Source organism: Oryza sativa, chromosome 12 (assembly GCF_034140825.1).
Source record: "Oryza sativa Japonica Group chromosome 12, ASM3414082v1".
Classification (NCBI taxonomy): domain Eukaryota; kingdom Viridiplantae; phylum Streptophyta; class Magnoliopsida; order Poales; family Poaceae; genus Oryza; species Oryza sativa.
In genome coordinates, this window is record NC_089046.1 from 16303435 (window position 1) to 16328491 (window position 25057).

At 40.4% G+C, this 25057-nt stretch overlaps 1 protein-coding gene across 1 annotated transcript; it reads left to right on the plus strand.

The window, feature by feature from the left end:
- Positions 1-8596, plus strand: LOC4352173 (nuclear pore complex protein NUP1). The gene is made up of 9 exons (XM_015763742.2): positions 1-483; positions 824-873; positions 1286-1380; positions 2660-2765; positions 3817-4086; positions 4716-4796; positions 5704-6270; positions 6348-6724; positions 6997-8596. The coding sequence occupies exons 1-9, from the start codon at positions 123-125 to the stop codon at positions 8282-8284; spliced, it is 3195 nt and encodes a 1064-aa protein (XP_015619228.2). The 5' UTR covers positions 1-122; the 3' UTR covers positions 8285-8596.
- Positions 8597-25057: the final 16461 nt, after the last annotated feature.

Sequence of the window (25057 nt, forward strand, 5' to 3'; positions counted from 1 at the left end):
GTCCCCCACGGGGCTCTTCTTCCCCCGGTTATTCGTTCGCCTCTCCCAAAACCCTAGCCCTCCGCGAGCGCGCGATCCCCGAAACCCTAACCCCGCCTTCCCCTCCACATCGGCGCCGTCACATGGCCTCCCGGGGAGCCTACGACGGCGGCTCCGGCGCCGGAGGCAAGATCCGGAGGCGCCCCCCGTCCCGCGCCGCCGCCGCCTCGCCCTACGCGCGCCCCGCCCCCGCATCCGCGGCGACGCGCCTCGGCGGCGGCGGCGGCGGCGGCGGCAGCGGCGGGTGGTTCTCCCGCCTCGTGGCCAGCGGCGCCTCGCTCCTCCTGCCCTCCGTGTTCCGCAAGCCGCCGCCGCCGCAGCCGGAGCACGAGCGGGAGCGGGAGCATCTCGGCGAGCCGCCTTCGCTGCCCGAGTTGCTCGAGGAGGCGCCCTCGCAGGCGGAGACGCTCGATACTCCGCCGTCGCCTCCGCCTCCGCCTCTAGGTTTGTTTGACCGCGTTCGCCGCTAGCTTTGTTGGGGCCCTGTTGGTGTTGTGTGATGTTGTGCAGTTTGGTGCAATCATTTCGCATAGGCCAAACCAACTCTAAATCTCTGTAGTCGATTAATTTAGTAGCTTCAATCAATGTAGATCGGCATGTTGCGTTGCATATGGACTCTTAGCTATGTTACTATGTAGTAGCTGTTGTTTATTTTGTCCGTTCTTCCGACGATTGGGGGATGACGGCGTAATCGATGCTTTCATACAAAGTGGCGATTGTCGGTTCACGTGTTGTTAGTGACTGCTGGCAAACTTACAAAGTTTCCTGTTGTTTGTATACACAGAAGATGACATTCCGGAAGAAGAAGAAGAGGGCACCGGAACCGTGGCTAATGTAAGCTGGCTCTGTAAATGCATATTGTAAATTTGCGTATTCCACGTTGTACTTGTCGGATAATAACCTACTAGTTATCATGGTTAGATGTTTGCTATGCTTTTTTAAGCACTATAAGTTTATATAGAAATTAAAACATTGACTTCTATTTTAAGCCGGTAGAATTTAACCTCTTTCACTTGAAATATATGGTCGTTATTATTCTTGCAAGATTTATTAATTGATACTTCTTTGAATGGATAATAAGATAACATGTGTAACCATATGAAGTCTTCTTAAGTTACACACTTACATTTTTGTCCAGTGCCAGTGCTACTTATTTTACCTTGATACCCTATTGAATCTTCCATATGATCAAGTTCCTAAACACATGTTGCTTTATATGTGGAATCTGTCCATTGTCAATCCTCAGAATTCTGCCAAAGATGGAGATGACATTCTTAGAAGGTCTGATAGCTATGACGTTATGGATCTTGAAGAACTATTGAAACAGAGGACATTCACGAGGCAAGTACCTGTTTTTGTATAACATTAATAGGCTCATGTTTAGCAAGTAATTTGAGCAGTATTAGATTTGTTGCTAGCATTTCAGTAACTGGTAGGCATAGGTACCGCCGATATATCTTTTAATTGCATAATACCCCAAATACAGCATACACCTAAGGAACTGAACTTGATCTGCAATGATGGGGTACATCCATGAAGTTCATAACACAGCATCACACTATTACCATGAAATGATTTGTACTAATAATAATTTCTATGTGACCAAGAAAATATAAACCATGAGGCTATAGAAAACATGGGTTTCCCTAACTGGTTTTTCTTTTTTTAGGAGAAAAAGAAGTGTACTTCAGTTCTAAAGCTGGGAACTAAGAAATGGACAGTTGTATGGCATTTACTTTGGTATTAGTTAGTTGTAGAAAATACCATTGACATTTCTGGAAGGTTCTGTTACCTTAGATAATTTTTCTTACCCGTGTCTTCTTTTTCTCATACGTTTGTTTATGCTACCACATTCTCTCCTGTACCTTCTCCCTTCTTTTTTTCTCACTTACCGAGACCAATTTTCTGTGGTGAAGTTATACTTCATTGTTAATGTCATGAACCGAGGCCATGATGGCATAACCACCACTGGGAGGGTAGCCGGGCGGCGCCGGCTATTGGAGAAGGGATGTATATTTAGACTAGGGATAAGAAGATATTAAGGAAAGAAATTATACTAATCTGATTCATTGCTTAATGATAATAGACACAATCCCATCCTTATATAGATTATATAACTTGATCCTTAAGTAAGGACTCAATCTAATCTTTGACTGATAATCTTATCTCTATATGGGCTGCTTATGGCCCTCAGCCTTTTGGCTCAATGCTCATCACAATTAACTTACTTTATTGTAGTTCCATTTAGGCTGGTATACATTGGAGAACACTAAGAAAATTGATACATCCTGCATAGAAAAAGAAGTTCGCATTTTCTTTGTAGCAGTTAATGCATCAGCCTGCAGTTGTATATGATTTGCGTACATGATTTGTATGGAGTAGCAATGCAGTTGGGGGAACACATCTTCTTGATAGTTCAATCCTCATTTATCCTTTAATACTTCCATGCTTCTGTATGAGTTGAAGTGCAATGCCATGTTTTCTTTGCTAGATCCTATTGTTGTGAATACCTGTTTTGCCTATTGCATTGTAACTTGCAAATTTGTTTTGCTAATGTCCAAGTGTACAGTAGAAATGCGAAAACATATTTCTATCTTACAAATAATTTTCTGTCTTGCAGGAGTGAATTTGAATATTTGTCTGAGTTGTTGTTATCTAGAACGGTTGGGTCCAAATTATTGATTCCAGGAGTTGGTAATATGAAGAAAATGCATTTTCCTGAGAAGGCAAGTCGATCTGGAGACTTACCTGTTGATTTCTCCTTTAGAACATTCAACACTTCTGTTAATACGCAAGTCATGTTGCTCACTAAATATTCCTGTTCATATGATGAAATTGATTTCTTTTACAATCACCCATACTGTACTGTACAGAACATAATTTAAAGTGTTGAAGCAACAATATAATTTCTTATTTTTAAGATACTAGAAAAAATGCCCGTGCGTTGCAATGGGTAAATGCTATTTTAATTTTATTGTTGTTATATGGTTTAGCTAGGGTAAAATTCACTGTGGGAATTCGCTTGGATATTTTTTTTTGAAAATCATAAGCTGCAAGAGTCCGTATATCATCTCAAGTTAGCATGCGAGTTTTTTTAATGATATTTCTTATACGACTCCTTCTGTATTTCCAAAAGCAAATGAGCTTAAAATCCAACTCAAACACGGATCTGTATTTCTAAAAGTGAACGAACTTAAAAACCGACTCAAACCCGGATGACATACCAAAATACCGGCAAAAACATCTTCAATTTTTATAATAGTAGAGATATGGCATATTGTTGAGTTAAAACCCTTGACCAGCAGAATAGTTTGTTATTTTTTTTTCGAAGTTGAGGAAAGCATATCATAGGTCCCCCTTATTCCCTAAATTTTTGCAGGTCACTTGGGTCTCTGGATTTGAGTGGGTACATAAAATTGTATAAGTGGGTCAACAAAGTCATCCTACTTTTTTTTTTGGTATACTTGTATAAGTGGTCTGTAGTTGCTTATTAGGCATGGTTTAAACCTGTACTTATGCACATACACATGTTTAGGGGCCTATATGTGCAATTTTCGACTTTAGAAACCCAACTTTTAGTAGTCCCTGGTACACATACTTCTTTTTTCTATTCCTACATGAGTTTCACTTGCGATTCTATCTACATTTGCCACAAAATAGCAAAGCTCGTACCATGAACTATTTTATCTCCTGACACATTTGTTGTTTATACCATTGATATGCCATATGTTCCGTGACTACAAGGGTAACATAATCTCATGCTATTCATTCCTGCAGGATCAAGTTGCTTCACCTGCAGAACTTGCAAAGGCATACATGGGTTCAAGATCTTCTAAGGGATCACCATTACGTCTTAGATTGCATGACCCCTCTGTACTTTCCAAATCGATAGAAGCTAATACAACACAAATAACGAGGCCTCCCACCCTCTCTCTGCTCGCGAGTGCAAGAAATCATGCTCCAACCACCTCTGATCGTCTTGGGAGCAACTACACGACACCAAATAGATCAGCAATATACAAAATGTCATCATCTCCTTATTTTAAGGTTCTGTTATTTCCTACTTCATTTAATGTCTAATTACTTTATGCCCGCAGTATTTCTGTTATGTATTTGCACAAAGAGCACAATAGTACATCAGATCTTGCATATTTGTTAAATAGAAAAATTGAATAGGTAGCCACAGACTACTTGAGAAACTCAAAGAGACAACTAAAAATGTATTACACCTTAATCAATCTGTTTAGTGCAGCATGGCAATCATCAAGTTACCTTGATTCAAGTATTATGTTACCACGCTGTTGCAGTTGCTCTCTCTGAATTTCATTAGTAGAAAATAAACCTTCCATACATTATTTTCTTATTTGGCCTCTTAAAATCACAATTTAACATGGAAAGGTCCAAGGTGACCAAGTTGTCGTATGTATATCTAGTATATGAGTTAAATTTAATTAGTGTGTGTGAACAATGCCAAATGTGTCTTTTAGCGAACAAATATCAGTTTATTTGTTTTAAGCAATATTAGAAATTTTATAATTGTTCTTTTTCTATCGAAAACATGTGCAATTAGCTAGTGCTCTACATACTGCCTTATTTTATTCTCATTCTTGAGCACAATACCCTATCTCTGTTACTATGTGGTTACATCTCTAACTCAAGTTCCTCAATCTGTTCAGAGTGCTGTTTCTTCCAGGGATTTGTTTGGTACTGTATCTCCATATCAGGCTCCAAGCAGCCTTCATACATTTGGAAGGCAGGTATTAATCACGAAACATAATCTTATTTTGCTGTAAATTTGTTTTGGGTTTATTACCGGCTTCTGGATTTATGTTGAACTGCTACTGCATGACTTTTATCTTGGCTTCTTTGTTTGATTAGTGAATGATTTATGACATGAAATGTTTGGACCTTCAATATTGATCACTGATTGACTCACCACATAATTTTGTTGCTTTAAAGTACACGATACAATGTTAATTGCAGATTTTTTTGATCGGATGCTGCCTATTTTATGCGTAAAACACAAGCTATTATTTTGAAATCTAAAGATAAACTAGACGACTCTGGAATATGTTTTCTTGAACCCTCTTTAATCATGGTAAATTGGTAATAGTAGTTGGCAATTAGTGGTGTACCTAGAAGTTTTCTAGACTTGGGCAAAAACAACTTCAGCTAGCATCTGGCGTCATCAAGCGCTAGTGGTATGACATGCCCTCCATTTTGCTGTGTGATGGTGAGGCCTGGTGTCCCTACAAGTGTCTTCAGGCCCTGCATCCACCACTGTTTGCACTGTTTACCTTAAACTTCTTCAGGCCCTGCATTTACACTGTTTGCACTACCTTAAGGTTTTACCCTACTATTGTAGTTACCGAATGCATAAATATAGCAAACACTAATTTCCAGGATGTGATTTACAGTTTATATATTGCTAGCAGTTAGTGACACAGTATTTGGACAATATATATTTTATGTTAAATGACCAATAGTGCATAACATTGTTTAAATGCCTAATAATTATTTTGAATTGGATACCTGTGCAAATTTTCATGGTTACATAATTTACTTGTGGGCTACAGTCCACTTAATGTTCTTTGCTGCTGTCCTACCTGCTTAGATTTGATGCTACCTTGTATGTAACATTTACTGTTAATAATGAATCAACAGGTTCTGAAGAGGAAGAGTGCTGCTCTCAATAACGAGAGTGCCTCTGTTGGTCCCATACGCAAAATGCATCAGAGGTACAACAGAGTGTCACCACTGTTGCAAACTCGGTCAGGCCACCGTGGATATAGTGGTAGTCATGCTAGCAAACTTGATGAAGGTTTGGAACACTCAGTACAAAGTCAAAAACGTAGGTGTCTGGATAAAGTTGGTGATATTACTCGAAGTGGTGTACATGACAGAGCAAATGATAGCAGTTTTGGTCAGGCACCAGCACAGTCAATTCAAATGGCTGCAAAGATATTGAAGCAGCTTGATACGATAATTCCTTCACAGAAGGAAGGCACATTAGCAACAAGGCAAAAGCATGTGGACATCTTAGATGTTGAGGATCCTATTTCTCAGAAAACTGAAGTATCAGCACAGGGCAGTCTTTTGAAACCATCTTCGTCACGAGTTAAGGAGTCTTTACCTAATAACTCCAACTGCGCTGCTAAATTTACCTCCGCCGCAAAAGACAGCAATACTGTTGATGCTACATCTGACAAATCAGCTAAATTGATGCCCAAGGTAATGTTTGGATGGCACCTTTTTCCTCCTAGGGTACATAATATTTTATCAACATACTGACATTTTCTTTATTGTAGGATTGGTTGGAGATGGATAACTGTAGGGGAAGTACAAAGTTGTCACTCAACCAAGGAAATGATAAAACTGAGAGAAAGCAATCACCAATCCCAGAGAATAATGATATGAGTTCTGGAATAATAAACAAGGAGAAACCTCCAACATTGCCTTTGAGAAGTCATGCTCCTTCAAATCTAGTATTATCCAGTGAAATTGACCGAAACAAAATCCTAGCATCATCAAATGGCTTTTCATTCCCGGTTCCGGCTGCTCTGACTGGCCATTCTCAGGCCCCTCCAACACCTACTTTGGCATCTCCACCTGTACTATCTGTTGAGAAGCAGCAGCTGTCTGCATCATCTAGTGCACCAGTTACTTCAGTGGAAAGTATTCCAAGGTTAGTTTCTGATCGGTTGTTTGAACTGATGTAGTTACAGTCAAAAGCATAGTTTTAAATTTGAAGTACCTTTGCAATGAAAATGGGCAATGGTTACCAAGTAGGTTAACACATAAGTACTTATGTTATCATTTTATAGTGTTTTTTGACTTGATTGTCGTTTTATAGTTGAGATATGGTAGTCTGACACATGCCAATTATGCTTCAGTTTCCAATTTATGAGGATACTCACTTATTTCCAGCACATTAATCTGACATGTCTTTTTCTCCAGGGTTTTCAAACCAGTTTCAGAAGAAGCCTCAGTTTCTAACCAACGTGATACAAAGTCGAATACAGATAAACCACCAATTTCTCAAAGCTCTGGGCAAATTGTTTCTTTCACTAGTAATCCAGTATTTAACGTCATCTCCTCAAAACCAACAACCTTAAGCAATGGCCTGGCAGATACAACAAAATCTGCTTCTGCTGCTGTATTTCCTTCCAATGGATCAACCAAGTCAGTTTGTTCTACAAATGCTGGCTCTTCAACACCTTCGTTCCCAAAGTTCTCATTTCAGCCTGGATTCCGAACATCAACCTCTTCAGTGCAATCTAGCGGTATTCAAGAGCCTGCTATAACAGCTCCATTCAGCACTGTGAGTAGTTTAGCTGGGGGCAGTTCATCGCCATCCTCAATGATATTTGCTGGTGCTACTTCTCAATCTAGTTCCATCACCACCAGTGGCAGTGTTCCCTTCCAATTCTCTTCTCAATCTAGCAGTGAAAGTTCATTAGCTGGCCAAGACAAATCCAAGGCAGCAAGCAGCAGTGCCCCTTTTAGTTTCTCTCCACAGTTTGGCAGTACAAGTCCGTTTGCAGGCCAGGGCAAATCCAATTCAGTCTCCTCTCAGTCTACTTTGCTGTCTGGAAGCCAATTTAGCAATTCACTATCTGCACAGACTTCAACAAGCAATTCAAACCTATTATCTTCAGAAAAAGTAAATCCTGGGAGCTCGCCAAGCTTTGCATTTGGTTCATCAGCACCAGGCTCAAGCCCTGTGTTTTCGTTAGCAGTTGGTTCTGGCACTACTTCTGCAACACCTGCTTCAGCATCTTCACCAATTTTTTGCAACCGTTTAACTAGCACAAATGCTCCACCTTTTGGCTCCCCTGCCACTTCACCTTTTAGCTCAACCTCGAGCCCTGTATTCTCATTTACCTCAGCTACGCCTACGATACCAAATGCATCACCTACAACACCACTTTTTGGTACACCGAGCCCGACTGTTGGTTTAAGTACAGGAACTGATCAGATGAATGGAGGTCAGATGGCTGGGGACAAGAACCCGTTTGCTTTTTCAGCAGCTTCACCCTTTGGTCTTCCAAGCAGTTCACCATCCACTCCAACTCTGTTTAGTACGCCAGCAACTCAGTTTGCTTCAGCTACATCCGCTTCACCGGGCATGTTCCAATTTGGCCAGCATAGTCAATCATCCCCAGGTGGCTTCTCAATAGGCACTACTGGTGGCAACAGTGAAAAGTCTGCAAGAAGAATTCTAAAAGTTAAGCGAAAGAAATAAGTCACTTCGTCCTCTGTCAAGGACAAGGATCATGAGAACTTATTACAGCCTGCATTGCAAATTGCTCTGGTTTTTCAGGGCTGAGGCGATCGGCAAACAGAAATTCACATTTCTTCATTTTATACCAGGAGTGTTTGCCTGAGCTGGCAAAGATGCCAGTGTTTTCTTTTGGCTGATCCGAATTTTGGCACATGAGCTATGGAGGTACCCAATGGACTGTTTTTTGAACTGAATTTTTGTATGATTTATCCTCTCATGAACCATTGCGAATTTGTTAAAATTTGAATGTCATCTGTTCTTACAAACCTGGCATTGATTCTGTGTACCTCTTCTACTCTATTCTCCCATATCGATATATGGTCGAACGGGTACAATTTCATTTACTCTATGCCACTACATGGTCGCATCATATAGACGAAGGATTCCTATTCGTGTTCAGATGGAAATTGGATTGTAGGGACAAGTTATGAAGATGAAGCATTCTCGTGTACCATCTCATGTATTTAGGTTTTAACTTTTTGTTTATTTCCTGTCATTCAGAATTGATTTTGGCTCACGGCACGAGCACGATGGCAGAAACACCAGGAAAAAATTGTTGAGGTGGGAGTAATTGTTTCCTTTTGAAAGTACGCACATCTCAAGATATATACGTGTCAAAGGTAGGTACATAGGCCAGATAGTGGACAGACGTACTTCTGATCGAGTACATATACATCCAGTTCCATCCTCTAACAAATCTCGTCCTTAGACTCCGTTAGATTCTCTAACAAGATGAATATTAAGTGTAGCAAAAGTGAATTTTAATTATTAAAAACTTGAAAAATAGATTTAATTGATTTTTTATAGTAATTTCTATGTAGAAAGTTTTCGCACGATACACCGTTTAGCAGTTTGAAAAACGTGCTAACGGAAATTGAGGAAAAATCTATACCTTGTTGGAGTTTAGTACTCAACAATTAATCTTCTGAGTAATATCACATATACTGAGATGAGATTTTGAACCATGGTCAAAATACATCTACCACAGGCATAATTCTTGCTTCTACCCAAATACAAAGCATGAAACGTAAGTTCATTAAATCAGATGTTTTCTGATCCTTAGATCTATTCATCCAACGGCTCATACTAAGAGTTGGATCTGCCCTGCAATTAGCGATCTCCCACGTCTTAACAGCGGTTAGGGATCGATCAAAGCGAAAAAGAAAACGAAAAAAGTTTCTTCGCTCGCCAGCCCGCCGCCGACCGCCTCCTGCCGAAGCCGCTCGCCGCCTCCTCGCGTAGTCGCGCGCCCTACCTCGCCGCCTCCTTGCACGCACCGGGCTCCGCCGCCGACTCCGGGCGCGCGCCCGCCGGAGCCGCTCGCGGGTTCACTGGCAGAAAAGCACGCACGCAATTTGTAACCCCGCCGCCGTCGCATGCCATCCTCCGCACGTCGCTGCGCCCCCCGTCCCCCTCCACCGCTGACTTCGCCCCATGGTGCGGCCGCTACAAGCCGCTGCAGCCCCGTCGCTCCTCCTCTGTTCCCTCGCACATCGTTGCGCCCGGCGCCCCTGTCCCCTCCGCCACCGACTTCGCCCCGCAGCATGGCCGCTCCAATCCGCCATACCTGCCCCGCGTCATTTGTCGTCCACGCTTCCACCAGTTCGGCCATATCCGACCTCCAGCCTCGCCAGATTGGCGCCGCCGCCGACCCTAAGCTCGTCGTCGAGCATTCACCGTCGCCCCATCTGCCCCGTGCCGATCCATCCCTAGCGCCGTCGCCGATTCACCGCCACCAGGTCACGTCCATCGTCTTCTTGATTTGCTCCTTCCGCTTCTTATTTGTCCTTTCTTTTGTATTTGATCAGAAACGGCAATGAATTTTATTTTAACACAGAGAGAGAGAGGGGGTGGGACGGGGGAGGGGAATTGATTGAAAAACTGAAAACTGGAGTTTGTTCTTTAGCTAGGCACCAAAGATTTCTGAGAGTATAATTCACCTTGGCCATGTACAGGGCATCACATTTCACATTTGTAATGTTGATGGGAAAGCTACAGATAGGGGCAGAGAGTAACTGGAGAAAATAGAAATAGAAATGAGTAGCGATGTTACTAGTGTACATACTTTATGCAAGTCAATGAGGATCAAGAGAAGGAGAAGGTGGCGGTATCCTAGCTAACTGGTCGTCTCGTGGAGGTAAAAAAAAATTCTTTGATTCCAGCGAACCTATGGCTATGTTTCGTTGATAACTTCTAAAGATCTTCCTGTTGTTCATCCTGCTATATATGGTGTTCTTTTAAGTCTTTCCTCCAATCGCCTCCTTATGTTCTACTCCCTCCATTTCACAATTTAAGTCATTCTAGCATTTCCCACATTCATATTAATGCTAATAAATCTAAATAGATGTATATGTCTATATTCTTTACCATCAATATGAATGTGGGAAATGCTAGAATGACTTATGGTGAAACGGAGGGAGTATTATACCAGTGGTGCCGTACCTATGGCTATGATGTGCAGTCCATATATAGAATCAATCACTGAAAAAAATGAGTTTAGATAAGTCACAGCCATTAGGACTATATTAAATTAGTGATGAATAATGTATTTGCACATTTTGCAGAATCATGGCAGTAATTACATGGTCAGGTTGTGACAAAAAAAATCAGAGATACCTATGCTCACGTTTTGATCAATGAACCAGTTGTAGACATTCTCAGATTTTGGCAAAAATGCACAAATACACTACAAACTCAATACACATTCTTTGAATTTCTGAGTACAGACAGCGAACACATTCAGAATTTCAGATTGCTTCATCAGTCATCACAGAGCACACAAATTCAGAAAAGCCCTGTTGTGAGAAATGATGATTATCGACACTTCTTGTGTCTTAAGGTAGCTCTCCAGCCTCTAGCCACTTGATGGTATCCAAAACAATAAGATTTGCGGGCTAATCAAGTAGCAACAAATCAGTACCCTGAACAATCAATTTAAGAATGTAAATGCACACAAAAAACAGAAAATTTCAATTCGATCACTAGGATAAATTCAAAAATCCAGACCCAATTCATAAAATGATATAGTTGGTACGAAAATAATATATCTTCAAACGATATAGCTAGCTCTTGTCATGATTCTGATGGTCATTTAAAATATCTATTTGTCAAGATTTTACAAGTGAACAGGATCAATGGCTTAGGTTGCTTTCCTTTGAATGTAGATGCGCGTGCTGGCATGATATTTAGAAAATAGGTTTTCCCTTGAATGCACATTTTATTAGTTAATTTAAATGAACAAAATCTTTATGTATTTTTTCATTACTTTCGAGAGAAGAGGACACTAACAAAGGCCAATATAGAGGTAACTTTCTGATCTTTATATACAATGGTGATCCTGGCGGTGGCTATCCTACCCATGACGAGGCTACCCAGGTTTTTGCTTGACTCCCTGATTGATTCAGATTCTTGTTGCCAAACCATTCTCCTTCGGGGTATCAGGGCTACTCCAGCGAGGAGCAGCAGCCACCTTACTACTACCTTGCTGTCGCACAATTTCTGTTCATCTGTTTACTGGAAGTTATGCTAATTGACTAAAACTGTGATGGTACTACACACTGACTTGACAATTGACATATGTATTGCCTACAATGATGGTTTATTGGTGATCATCTTCCTTTTTATCATGATCTTGTTTATTATTTTTGTTTATGGAGTAACAAATGGATTTTGTCGTTGTCAAGGTAGATAAGAGGGACATCATGGCATTGCAGGGTAAGAAAGCATAGGCACCAAGCAAAATCAGAGTTTAGTTACGTTTGTCAATGAATGTTAATTCGTATTTATATGCCTTGATGACCTGCTTCTACAGAGATGGGATTAACCCATGATGCATATGTTCTATTGAATAAGAACTGCATGGTCTATTATGTTTATTTATGATTAAATATGCTTATTTTTCTTCAGAGCAACATCTAACCAACTATGTATAATCTAAGAAATTGAGACATATCCCTATTGTTTCAAATTTCAAAGAGTGCTATGTTAATTTCCTTTTCTTAGATTAGTACATTCTAACCTTTATTTGTCTGCACATACCAACAATTCTTCTTGCATTAATGTATAGTTCTTAAATTGACATAAGCTTTATATTATGAGTATTACACATTAAAGAAAGCATCTTATATCAGACCATACTCAGGCTTTTATGTTAATTTCTTAAATGCAAATTAATATGGTGTTTGGTTATTCAAAAGAAAATGGAACAATGAAAACAAACGTGGATTTTTTCACAAGAATTTCTTTTTTCTATCGAAGTGTCATTGTCGTGCTGTTATGAGAGGAAATACTTCTCTCTGAATTTATTGATCATGGCAAATGGACATGTGAAATTTTCGTATGAATGAAACAACAGAATTATATTTTTATTTTACATACCACCTGTGATGCTCCACTTGTGATAATCTAGATTTTCTATTTATTTTATTTTTATTCTCACATTGTCATTGAAATGATATTGTTTTTGATTTACATATATGCACATGATTCCTCACTTCACTTCCATGCCCCCAGGTCGCTACACCCATCGCCGCCGTTGCCAGTCCGGATGCCCCAGTGAGGCTGGTGCCCTCGAATGACACCACAAGCAAGTATAATACTTCATCCATTTTCTTAAACATGCTCTCTATTTGTAATTCCCACTCATGGAAAGGCTGCTCAAGGTCAAGAAAATGTAACCCGTGAAGAGACTAATGCTTCTATAGTCACACAAACCTGTCCAGGAACTAGGATAGGTACCATGTTTGTTTCCATAAATTGTGGATATAAACTCTGTTAGGTATCATGTTTGTTCTGTAGTAGGTGCTCGATGGAATCCCCCAGTGAGGAAATTTGTTTTTTGTTCTGTACCAGAGAAAAGGCAGCGAGGAGATCTGTGAGTGAAAAAAAATAACAGTTCAATGTCCAGGCCACTGTTAACGATCAAATTTGGTAAGCCATGAACTAGATTCGGCATCGGGATCGAAGCGGATTTGATAGGGAATTGTCTTCTGGAAACAGAGTACGCATCGGCTACGAGGGCATTGGCTGAAGACTGCATCGGCTAAATCAGACAGAAGACAGCCGATGTAGCTGATCTCGTTAAGGTGGTTATATAATCGTCTCCGAGATTGATCAACGTGCTGTGCAAGGATTACCATGATTGAGATAAGCACACGGATAGACAATTGTATCTATTAATTAGGATATTTTAAAAAGTTTATTTAGACATATGCTTCGGCAAGAGTCTATCGTGAAGACTTGTTCGTATCTTAGAGTTTGTTAGAGATAAGAGTCGTGTTCGGCAAGGACCAGTCATGTATCTCGGGTATAAATATAACCCGATCCCATGTAAACATCTAACGACAGTTTAATAACACTTTCGGCGCATCGCCACCTTTTTCTATTTTCATTGTTTCGACGAGTTCTTGCTTTTGGGTTGAGCTGCATCAATTTCGATCTTCAACAAGAGGTAAAACTTGTCATGACGACTTGTGTTCTCGGGATTAGTGCTTACATCTTTATGACACTCTAATCTTGGTTATGTAAATCATTGAGTTATCATATATGCTTCATAATATTTATTAATATCATAATCTAACCCTAAACCGGCCAACATCTATCATTGGAAGGCAGCTGATAGAGTTAGATATCGTTGTTAATCTAGATTATATAGCATATCTACCATCTTTCAGAGGTTTTCATCAACCTGTTTAGATCTTGTATTTATTTTTATGCTTAATGCTGCATCGGTTGAGTTTGATCTATTAAGTAATATTCATAATTGCAATATCTAGCTTGTCTTATGATCATCAATAGATATAGTATCGGGGTTTCAGCCGATCTTACCTGATTTAGTTACCTTTAATGCTTACATGTTCACTTGATATGCTAAATCTGTCCTTTATATTAAGATCTTATTGCATTAAAGTATATTAGACTTGTCGTTTGATATATTTTGTCTGTTTTAATATCTTAATAAAGAGTGATATCAGAGTATTAGTCGATACATGTTAGATCTATTTGATCGGCTATGCTATGAACGTATATATAATCTTCATCTTAAAGTACCTTTAAGCATAAGTGATTTATATTGTCTCGACTTACTGTTCGATCTATCCCAATCACTTGGCTTAAATATATCTCGAGAAGAGGATTATATATCGTTGATATCTATAGCCAATCGAGTAGATTTAACTTTATATTGCTTTATTCTTCATTGTCGATCTAATGCCAGTAACATCGGTTCAATGATTAACGATATGCCATCGGCCCTTAGCCGATCGGTTATCGTTTATGGATTTAACCTCGTCTTTCTTGTTTTTCCTTCTTGTTGATTGCAAGATCAAATCAACTGGCACGCCTTTGAACCCAAGAGCAAGATTTAGGACATGCACTGGAGTTAAGCAGATCTCCCAGGCCAGTGTGTGTTTTTTCGCATCAACAGCCACCCCTTTATATTTACAAGTTGTAACTTCCTCTTTTGATTGCATTCAGTTGACTCTGCAAAGTACTGCATCACTAACGTCTGTATAAACCTAAAGTTGCATTCAAGTGTAGTGTTTTTGAACTTGTTGTGGTCTATGAGCTTTATTCTGAAGGATTATACTGATGACGATATATTGGTGTGCTTTGGATCAGGAAGGCTGTCTCATCCTACTGGTCAGTCAAGGGGAATCTAATTGGTAGTATAAATATCAGAGAATTAGGTGATGATCAGGTTCAACATCACAGATTCAGATATTCTCACTTTCTGTGTTCTTTAACCAGTGGCACAATGTGTGCTATCAATGTAATTAAAATATGGATTTCTATATATGTATTGCTCTTTGGATTATTTCAGCATTTCAACGAGTTCTTAATAGACCTTTTTTTTTCATCTGTGCATGCAAGAGGAGGCAACCTACTTGGGATGGTGGCACCTCTAGCCATAGGTTTGGAGGAGGGCAACAAGCAGATGCACCAAAGGGAGCTCAAATATGAGGAATTATGTGGCAAAAATGAGCTTGTTGGAGAGGAATCTTTGTAAGATATGACATAAGTTCAGAAAGTTAATCACCGCTGCAACCATCTCTGGTGAGTCTTTTTGAGGAAGACCACATAGGAAAGGGACGAGATGAGCACTTCTAGCTACAGATGCTTAGGCGAAGTTGGGATTCCATAGAAAGGAAATGTATTTAACTTCTCAAGAATATATTGGCAAATATAATGGTGTTTAACTTCTGTTGTATGAATTGTACATGCACTAAAAAGCATATAAATCTGCTCTCTTATGTGTGGCTTCCCAAGTTTGATAAATTGCCCAATTTGTTCTGTAACTGCAAGATGCCATGATCCAGTTTTACATTTATTTTTCTATACGTATGCTGATATTTTGTAGGTAAATCTAGATCATTTTATTGTGTTTATTTTTCCTAAAAACACGAGGAATCGTGATGATCATAAAGACAATAGCATCGTACAAGCCTAAAGCAAATGTTGATATTGACATTTTCCCTTTTGAAAAAAAAATCATAAGTTATGTATATTTGTGACATTTTCAAGAACTAGAATGTGCATAAGGATTTGCTAGAGGCAGCAACAAGATACCTTTTTTTGAAGTATAGGACACTGAATTTAACAAGGTGAAAGCCCATAAGGATCAAATCTGATTTTGTTTTCCTTGTGTTGTTTATGAAAGAAATCTTATATAATCTGGTATGATCAAATGAGAGTATAGGACACTGAATTTGACAAGGTGAAAGCCCATAAGGATCAAATCTGATTTCTTTTCCCTTGTGTTGTTTTTGAAAGAAATCCTACATGCTTTTAGTTCACATATCTAGCTAGGGATCTCACATGTATCCAATAGTCATGAAACATTAATTTGTTGGTTGCAGATTGCTAAGGTGACAGCATTGTTTTACAATTACATTTTTTTAATAGAAGGGATAAGTTATTTTGTAACTATCACTTAATAATTGATATGTTTCTATTTGCAATAATATATATTACGATAACGTGTCTTTGCACGTGCACGTTCACTAGTTTAATAAAAAAGATAAGAGAACGCACGTACTGTATATGTTTAGTGATGCACATGAAGTGATTTGAACGATAACAGACAAATGTGGGAAATGTGTGAAATGCCCTCAAATCCAAATTCCAATCCTAGAACGTGCTCAATCAATGAGGGGTTCATATATAGATTATAGCATAATCATAGAAGATACCTGCACTCTATTTCTTCACCAATAACTAATTCCCGTGGAAAATTGTCTTCTGCCTTAAAGGACTAGGATTTGGCTGGCTCATATTTTGGATTGCAGTTTTCGGTCCCCGTATAGAATATTCTTTCGGCTAATTAATAAAATTTTTGAATTTTTTTAAAAATTTCAAGGTGGAATTTTTTCCATCCGAATTTGTCTTGCCCATCTGCTTACCCATCTTGAATTTTGGATTGCATTTTCGGTCCCCGTATAGAATATTCTTTTGGCTAATTAATAAATTTTTTGAATTTTTTTTAAAAATTTCAAGGTGGAATTTTTTCCATCCGAATTTGTCTTGCCCATCTGCTTACCCATCTTGCCTATATGGACGTGACTAGGTAGAGTGCGGGTTCAGATCTCCTGGAGTTGTGGACGACCCCACCAGGTGGATTTGGCCAAATATAGACCCTCCTTTTCTTCTACGGCTGAGATCATATCTCTTAATAATTATTATAAAAAAAATCTAAGTTTTGCTTCTACTCCCTCCGTCCCAAAATAGCTCAATCTAGGATAGGATGTGACCCATCCTAGGTAAGTTATTTTTGGGACAGAGGGAGTACGTCCTTAGGCGTGTAGCCTGGCGCAGCGGCCATGGCTTGTCAGTGGCACGCGGTGCCGACGATGGCCAGTGCGTGGCCTCGGGGATATACCATACGGTTCTCCTGATGAAATGTGTTGAATGTTGTCGCTCTGAATTGCTCTAACAAGTCATGTTGTGTGTGGAGAAAGAGATGCATGTTTGATTAGTTTATTGCACTACGTATTGATTTGTTCTTTGTGGAAAGAATGTGCCTTGTATTCTGTTTAGCGAGAGCGTGATCATAATTATGGAGGAACACCTGAAAACTTTCCCTCCAAATCGACACTAATAAATGCAGGGGAGGGGGGGGGGGGGGGGAGGATGCCAGCTGTAGAAGCAAACGGAGGGTTCAGATTTAGCCAAACCTATCTGGTGGAGTTGGCCTCAACTCCAGGGGATCTGAACTCGCATGGTAGTGCTTTAGTCCTAACAGTAGACCACTCCATTCCATATATAATTCTCCCTTTAGTATATGGTGCATGTCTTTTTTTAACATCTTTAATAACTTATATCTTTTAAATTACATATTATCTTCAAGATATATTTATATTATTGTACTCTACATAAAATATATGATAAAACAAGATCCATGTTGAATATATTTAAACATTTTATTAATTTAAAAGTAATTTATTTAAATTGTAACTCTCTATAGATTAGAAGCAACTAAGTTATGACTGAGTTGAAATAAGAAATTATATGTAGAGTAAATTCACGAGAAAAATGTAGAGAAGATTTTTAATTAAATGCATTTATGAAAGTAAATTCAATAAAGTCTTAAAGTAATTTACATAAATCATAAAAGCAACTTAACATTGTCGATGTTTGATGTCGCGATTCCGGTATTTGCATAGTATGGGGATCGTTGGTACTAGGATATATGCTAGATTGTAAGAAAAGAGATAGGGACGAGGATTTTTATACAGGTTCGGACCCCTGAATTGTCAGGTAATAACCCTACTCCTGTTGGCTGAAGCCGGTCGTTGCTCTTATTCACCATAATCACACCAGTACAATATTTGGGGTAGCCTATCTAACTGTTGTCGATCTGGCGGTCTAAAGTGCTGACTCGTAGTCGGTAGCCTTCCTCCTCGAATCCACATCCGACGAGATCAAAGACAACGCTATGTCTCTCCTGACAGTATCCGTAGACACCGTAGGGGACTAGCCATGCTTATCTCTGAAGTCGATATCCAGCGTCTTGTCTTGGCGCATGTTGGCTTGTATGTTCATTTTGTGTCTTGATCTATTGTTCAGTGTCCCCTCTCTTCCTAGGGGGCCTTGTATTTATACCCATAGGTGTCCTCTTGTCCAAATAGAACTAGAGAAACCAATATGGATACAATCCGAGTAGTCCTTATCGTTTCCATGTAGAACTCTATTCATCCTTCCTTATGCGGAACTCCTCCTATATCCGAAGGTTGTTTCCGTATAAGACATGGTATGTGGTGGGTCCTGCCGAGATTTAGTTAACTACTATTAGGTATATGGTATCCATAACCTTGACAAACATAAAATGGAAGTAAGTTATTACACCATTAGAAGTAAATTCGTTGGAAGGAGAAAAATATGGTCTATCTAAAAATTAAATTTAAAGTCCAGAAATTATAGAATTGACTAGAATAAATAATAAAAATAATCATTTTAGAGCATTATGAATGTTTAAGAAGTAACTTAGTCAAATCTAAAAGTAATATATATATATATATATATATATATATATATATATATATATATATATATATATATATATATATATATATATATATATATGATAAAAGTAACTTACATATATCATAAAAGTAGTTTTACAAACATAAATATTTTTGCATCGTAATATATTCATGCATATTTTTCTTGGCAGAATATATTCATCGTAATATGCTTAACATTTTTCACAGAATATTAGAGAACTAGCAGTGCTATGATAAGGGCAGCCACTCGAGTAAAGTTGTGGGTTGGAGAGAGGTGGGAGCAAGGTCCACTGCGACGACTAGCAGAGGAGAGATGACGTGATTTCGTTGCCGTGACTAGCCAAGAGTAGAGGAGAGAAATATGGAATGGGGTCAAAACCATAAGGCTTTGGTCTGGGCTCGAAGTTTCGTTGCTTCAGCTCCAGCAATAAAAAAAATGCATTGGTCTATTGTAACAGCCCTCCCTCCAGAACAGCGTAGCCCACCCCAACCGACGAGCGGGCCCACTTACACACACCACCCCACTTACACTTTCGTCCTCGTTTCGTGTAAAAGGGTTAACCCGGGAGTGATGTGGTTGGAGGGAAGATGCCTTATAAGTCGGTTCCACTCGTGCTAATCTAGTAAGGTGGTACTAAACATACGCACACAGCTCACATGGGCCACACAGGCATACACCCCCCCTCAAAGGACCCGACGTCCCCGTCGGTCCAACTTACCCAGCCACACAGGCAAATGTCCAGGAACACACCCCCTCTTAGCGCACATCCGTACGTCCAGTGTCGATGCCATATGCCATGCCTTGTGCCTCACACAGTGCGCACATGCGCCATGCGCCATATGCCCGCACACTGACCCGTACGCGCAACCGCGAGGGTCGGCTCTGATACCATTTGTAACAGCCCTCCCTCCAGATCCGCGTAGCCCAGCCCAACCGATGAGCGGGCCCACTTACACACACCACCCCACTTACACTTTCGTCCTTGCTTCGTGTAAAAGGGTTAACCCGGGAGTGATGTGGTTGGAGGGAAGAGGCCTCATAAGTCGGTTCCACTCGTGCTAAACTAGCAAGGTGGTACTAAACATGCGGACACAGCTCACATGGGCTACACAGGCCTAATCCTTATTGGGCCGGGATGTCACATCTATTGCTTAGACCACAATCTAAACGATAGGTTTACGGTCTACAGTCATCTAAATGTTGTTTAATTGTGTGGTCTAGATGGTCTAGTTGACCGACTAGACGGTCAAACGGTCTAATTCACAGTTTAGGTCCTAAACTAGACGATAACCCGTCGTCTAGCGTCTAGACGCGGTCTAGACCGTCTAGACTATGGTCTAAGTGAACATTGCCTTGCCTCCGACGATCCAACTCATAACGAACTGGGAACCATTCGGAAAGCTGCTTTCAAAGGTAAAAATGAAAATCATGGCAGATATGCTACTGATTATTGTTGGAGTTTGGCTTCGTGCACAAGAGATTGCCAAAATTCTCAGGATTTCTAGCTATTGTTTTTCTTTCTTCAAACATTATCATGACAATTTGGATTATACTTGAGATATAAATTTCAGAAAACACCCAAGCGTAGAAATTCAGGTTAGACTAAGAACTGCTAGTGGAACCTAGCTTTAATGGTGAACTCGTCATCTCTAACATCCGGCGTTGCTGCTGCAGTGGTGGGTGTCACTAGAACGGATACCCTCATCTCAATCGGGTGGTAAGCCCATCTCAATCGGGCATGGCGTCACTGATGTGAAGAGCTATCTCAATCGGGCAAACGGCCGTCATGGATGATTCTATCTCAATCGGGCCCTAAGTAAAGCCCGTCACCGATAGCTTTGACCCAGACGACCAGTCAAACTATAGCCCGTCACAGATGACCTATCTCAATCGGGCCACAACTAGCGCCCGTCACAGATGACCCTTATCTGTGACGGGCTATAGTTAATGCCCGTCACAGATAAGGGTCATCTGTGATGGGCTAGTCAACTACCCGTAAAAATTATTTTGCTATAGTCAACTTACAAATATAAACATTTCATATGAAAAATGGAAAAATAGTCATCGGTGACGGGCTTTAGTTAATGCCCGATAGAGATTAAGTATATAGCCCGTCACTGATGAGTCATCTGTGACGGGCCTAGTTGTTATCTCAAACGGGCCTCAAGTTGGTACATGTCACAGATGATGGTCATTTGTGACGGGCCACAACTTTAGGCCGGAATGTTATCTCAAACGGGCCTCAAGTTGTGGCCCGTCACAGATGACCCTCATCTGTGACGGGCCACAACTTTAGGCCCGTTTGAGATATGGAATGTTATCTCAATCGGGCCTAAAGTTGTGGCCCGTCACTGATAGGTGTCATCCATGACGGGCTTAAGTTTTATACCCATCTAACATGTCTATGCGACCATATCTCAATCGGGCACTTTTCAGCCCGATTGAGATGACTTCCTTGTGACGGCCCACTATTTCTAAGCATATTAGAGCCCGTCACAGATAGAAGGATCTGTACTAGTGTGTAACACATACACACGACCATGCATGATTTGGAAGACGGTCATGTATGACATTGACAGTTCCAAACCTTTCACTTAGCCCATCTCTAGAAGTGAAGGATGCTGCAGAAGTAATTATAAAGGATCAAAGCAACTTGCACAAATAATACAATGATTTACGTGGAAAAACATCCTCGAGATGAGGAGTAAAAAACCACGGGACCTACTCGGCCCTCTCCAAAAATTCCACTATTTGATAATGACAGTTACACAATTGTCAATGGAGTTCTCTCTGGATTACACTGTTGGACACACCACCAAGGCCAACACCGTATTAAGCTAGTGACCACAGGAAGCACAACATAACAAGATGCACAATTTGCGTTTTATTCTGTCCAGCAAAGCAGCCCGGTAAGAAGTGTTGGGTTACGCGTAGGCTACGATAGCATAAATCAAAATTTTCTATCGCGTAAACCAGGAACCATGCAAGTATTAGATCATAGATCGTTACCACTCGACGCGCTGCGCAGCGGAAGAAGACGCTGAGAAGTCGAAGGAACTCTCGCGAAGTAGCGCGCGTCGATGTAGAGGAAGTAGTCGATCGCATCAGCTCGACCTTCTGCTCCTCGTGCGTTCTCCTCACCGTACTCCCACGCCGATCAGCACCACAAACCAGCGGCGCCTCTACCGGTATCCACACGTACAAGGACGGAACGCCACGCGCAGATGTGCTAGCACCCGCGTGCGGCTAATTTTTTGCTCGGGGAGGGAAGTGATGGCTAGGGTTTCTCACGTGATGCAATGCCTCCGCCGGTCACACCCCTCACGAATATATAGGATCCATCACTCGGGCCTACATGGCCCGTAGGACTCCTATTCGGATCCCTATCCGAATTAAGCTCATATTGGATCTCCATCCAATCCCCTTATTCCGGCCCATTAAGTGTGCGACCCTTTAGGTTCATGTATACTCGGCTGTAACCCGAAAACTCCTTTTCGGTCCACGCGTCAACAGTGGCCCGTAGCAGAACGTATTGACCTACCGGGCATACATAAAGATCATATCGGCTGAACCTCTACTGTATACTTGTATGAACCCCTTTGCCTCACGATATCGATTAAGCTCAAGGCTAGATATGTGCCATCCTCTAATAGCTCAATCATTCACTTGAACCTGTTGATAGATTATATAACTTGTGATTGACTACTCAATCACCTTTGGCATGGTCATGCACTTCCATAATCTACAACATCGAGGGGCCCAGAGATATCTCTCTATAGGAGGGGCAAATCCCATCTTGATTATTCATATCCCACTACATGTTTCATAGCATACCCAAAAACTACTTTTATAACTACCCAATTACGGAGTAGCGTTTAGCTGTCCCTAAGTAAGCTACTACACATGTTGGGAACCATGATAATATCAGGTCTATGGATTCAACACCAACACTAAATGAGATCACTGATGACACAACACATATGGCTCTTGCAGTGTCTCATGTTGGGTCTATTCAACAACATGTTCACTAACATGTGTCCACATTATTAATTTGGTATCTCTATACCATGATCCATGAGACATGATCATCAATTAATACATGTGTTGATCATCTAAACATATTTGTTCCATATATGATATTTGATCAGGGATCCTTTAGAAATAGCAACATATAACATAAAGAGTCTCATGAAAGAATCACATATTCATTAACCAATAATGAGTTTATCTATTTCAAGGAACAAAGTCAGATAAATATGTAAACATAGTGTGTGATACAATCATCTCTATAATAGCCTCTAGGGCATATCACTAACAGTCTCCCACTTGCACTAGAGTCAATCATGAACGTATCTTATACCCATTGCCCTAGTGTGTGCCTCATGTTTAGGCTGAGGGAGTGGCTTTGTCAATAGATCTGCAACATTCAAATCCGTATGTATTTTGCATATCTTCACATCTCCTCTACCCACTATCTCGTGAATGAGGTGATACCGCCGTAAAATGTGTTTGGACTTTTGATGCGATCTATGCTCCTTGGCTTGCACAATGGCACCACTATTATCGCAATAGAGGTTCATAGGGCTAGAAGCACTAGTCATCACACCTAGTTGAGAAACAAATTTCTTTATCCAAACCTTTGCTGCTTCAGAAGCGGCAATGTATTCGGCTTCTGTTGTAGAATCAGACACTGTATCTTACTTTTCCAACTCACAGCGCGTCCATTCAGGCAGAACACAAATCCAGACTGCAATCTAAAATCATCTTTGTCGGTTTGAAAGCTTGCGTCAATGTAACCATTTACCACGAGCTCTTCCTGTCCTCCATAGACTAGGAACATATCCTTAGTTCTTCTCAAGTACTTAAGGATATTCTTTACAGCTATCCAGTGACTCTCACCTGGATCTGATTGGTATCGGCTTGTTGCACTAAGTGCATATGAAACATCTATACGTGTACATAGCATAGCATACATAATGGATCCGATTGCCCAGGCATATGGAATCACACTCATCTTGTTTCGCTCATCAGTCGTTTGAGGACACTGATTCTTGCCATGATTAATGCCATGTGACATCGGTAAGAAGCCTTTCTTAGAATCTTGCATGTTGAACCTCTTCAACACCTTGTCAATGTATGTACTCTGGCTTAATCCAATTAGCCTCTTTGATCTATCTCTATAGATCCTTATGCCCATAATATATGCTGCTTCTCCTAAGTCCTTCATTGAAAAACTATTTTTCAACGATGTCTTAACGGATTCAAGCATAGGAATATCGTTCCCAATCAATAATATGTCATCTACATATAGGATTAGAAACACCAGTGCGCTCCCACTAATCTTCTTGTATACACAAGGCTCTTCTTCATTTTTGACAAAGCCCAACGCCTTGACTACTTCGTCAAAACGAATATTCCAACTCCGAGATGCTTGCTTCAACCCATAAATGGATTTCTGCAATTTGCATATCTTTTTAGCTGATTGTGGATCAACAAATCCCTTGGGTTATGTCATGTACACATCCTCATCGAGATTTCCGTTGAGGAAAGCTGTTTTGACATCCATTTGCCATATCTCATAGTCGAAATAGGCAGCAATCGCTAAAACAATCTGAATAGATTTTAGCATGGCGACTGGCGAAAAAGTTTCATCATAATCAACACCTTGAATTTGTCTGAAACCTTTCGCCACCAATCGTGCCTTGTAGATGTGAACATTTCCATCTACATATGTCTTTTTCTTAAAGACCCATTTGCACTCAATGGCTTTTACACCATCAGGTGGATCAACCAAGTTCCAAACTTGATTGACATGCATGGATTCTATTTCGGATTTCATGGCTCCAGGCCATTTCTCAGAGTCTGGTCCCACCATTGCTTCCTCGTAGGTAGTAGGTTCATCGTTGTCTAACAACAATATATCACGTTGTCCTATAGTTAACAACGCATACCTCGCAGGTGTACGCCGTATCCTTTCGGACCTTCGTGAAGCCGGTGCTTCCACAACTGGTTCAACAACAACTTGTTCAACCTGTTGAACAACATCTTGCTCAGCTTGTTGTGGTTGTGTGGACGTTGAAGCATTTTCCGGTGTTTCCTGAATTTCTTCAAGTCGCACTATGCTCCCACTATCCTTTCTTGAAATAAACTCTTTTTTCAAGAAAACACCGTGTCGGGCGACAAACACTTTGCCTTCTTCCCGATTATATAAATAATATCCTTTCGTTTCCTTAG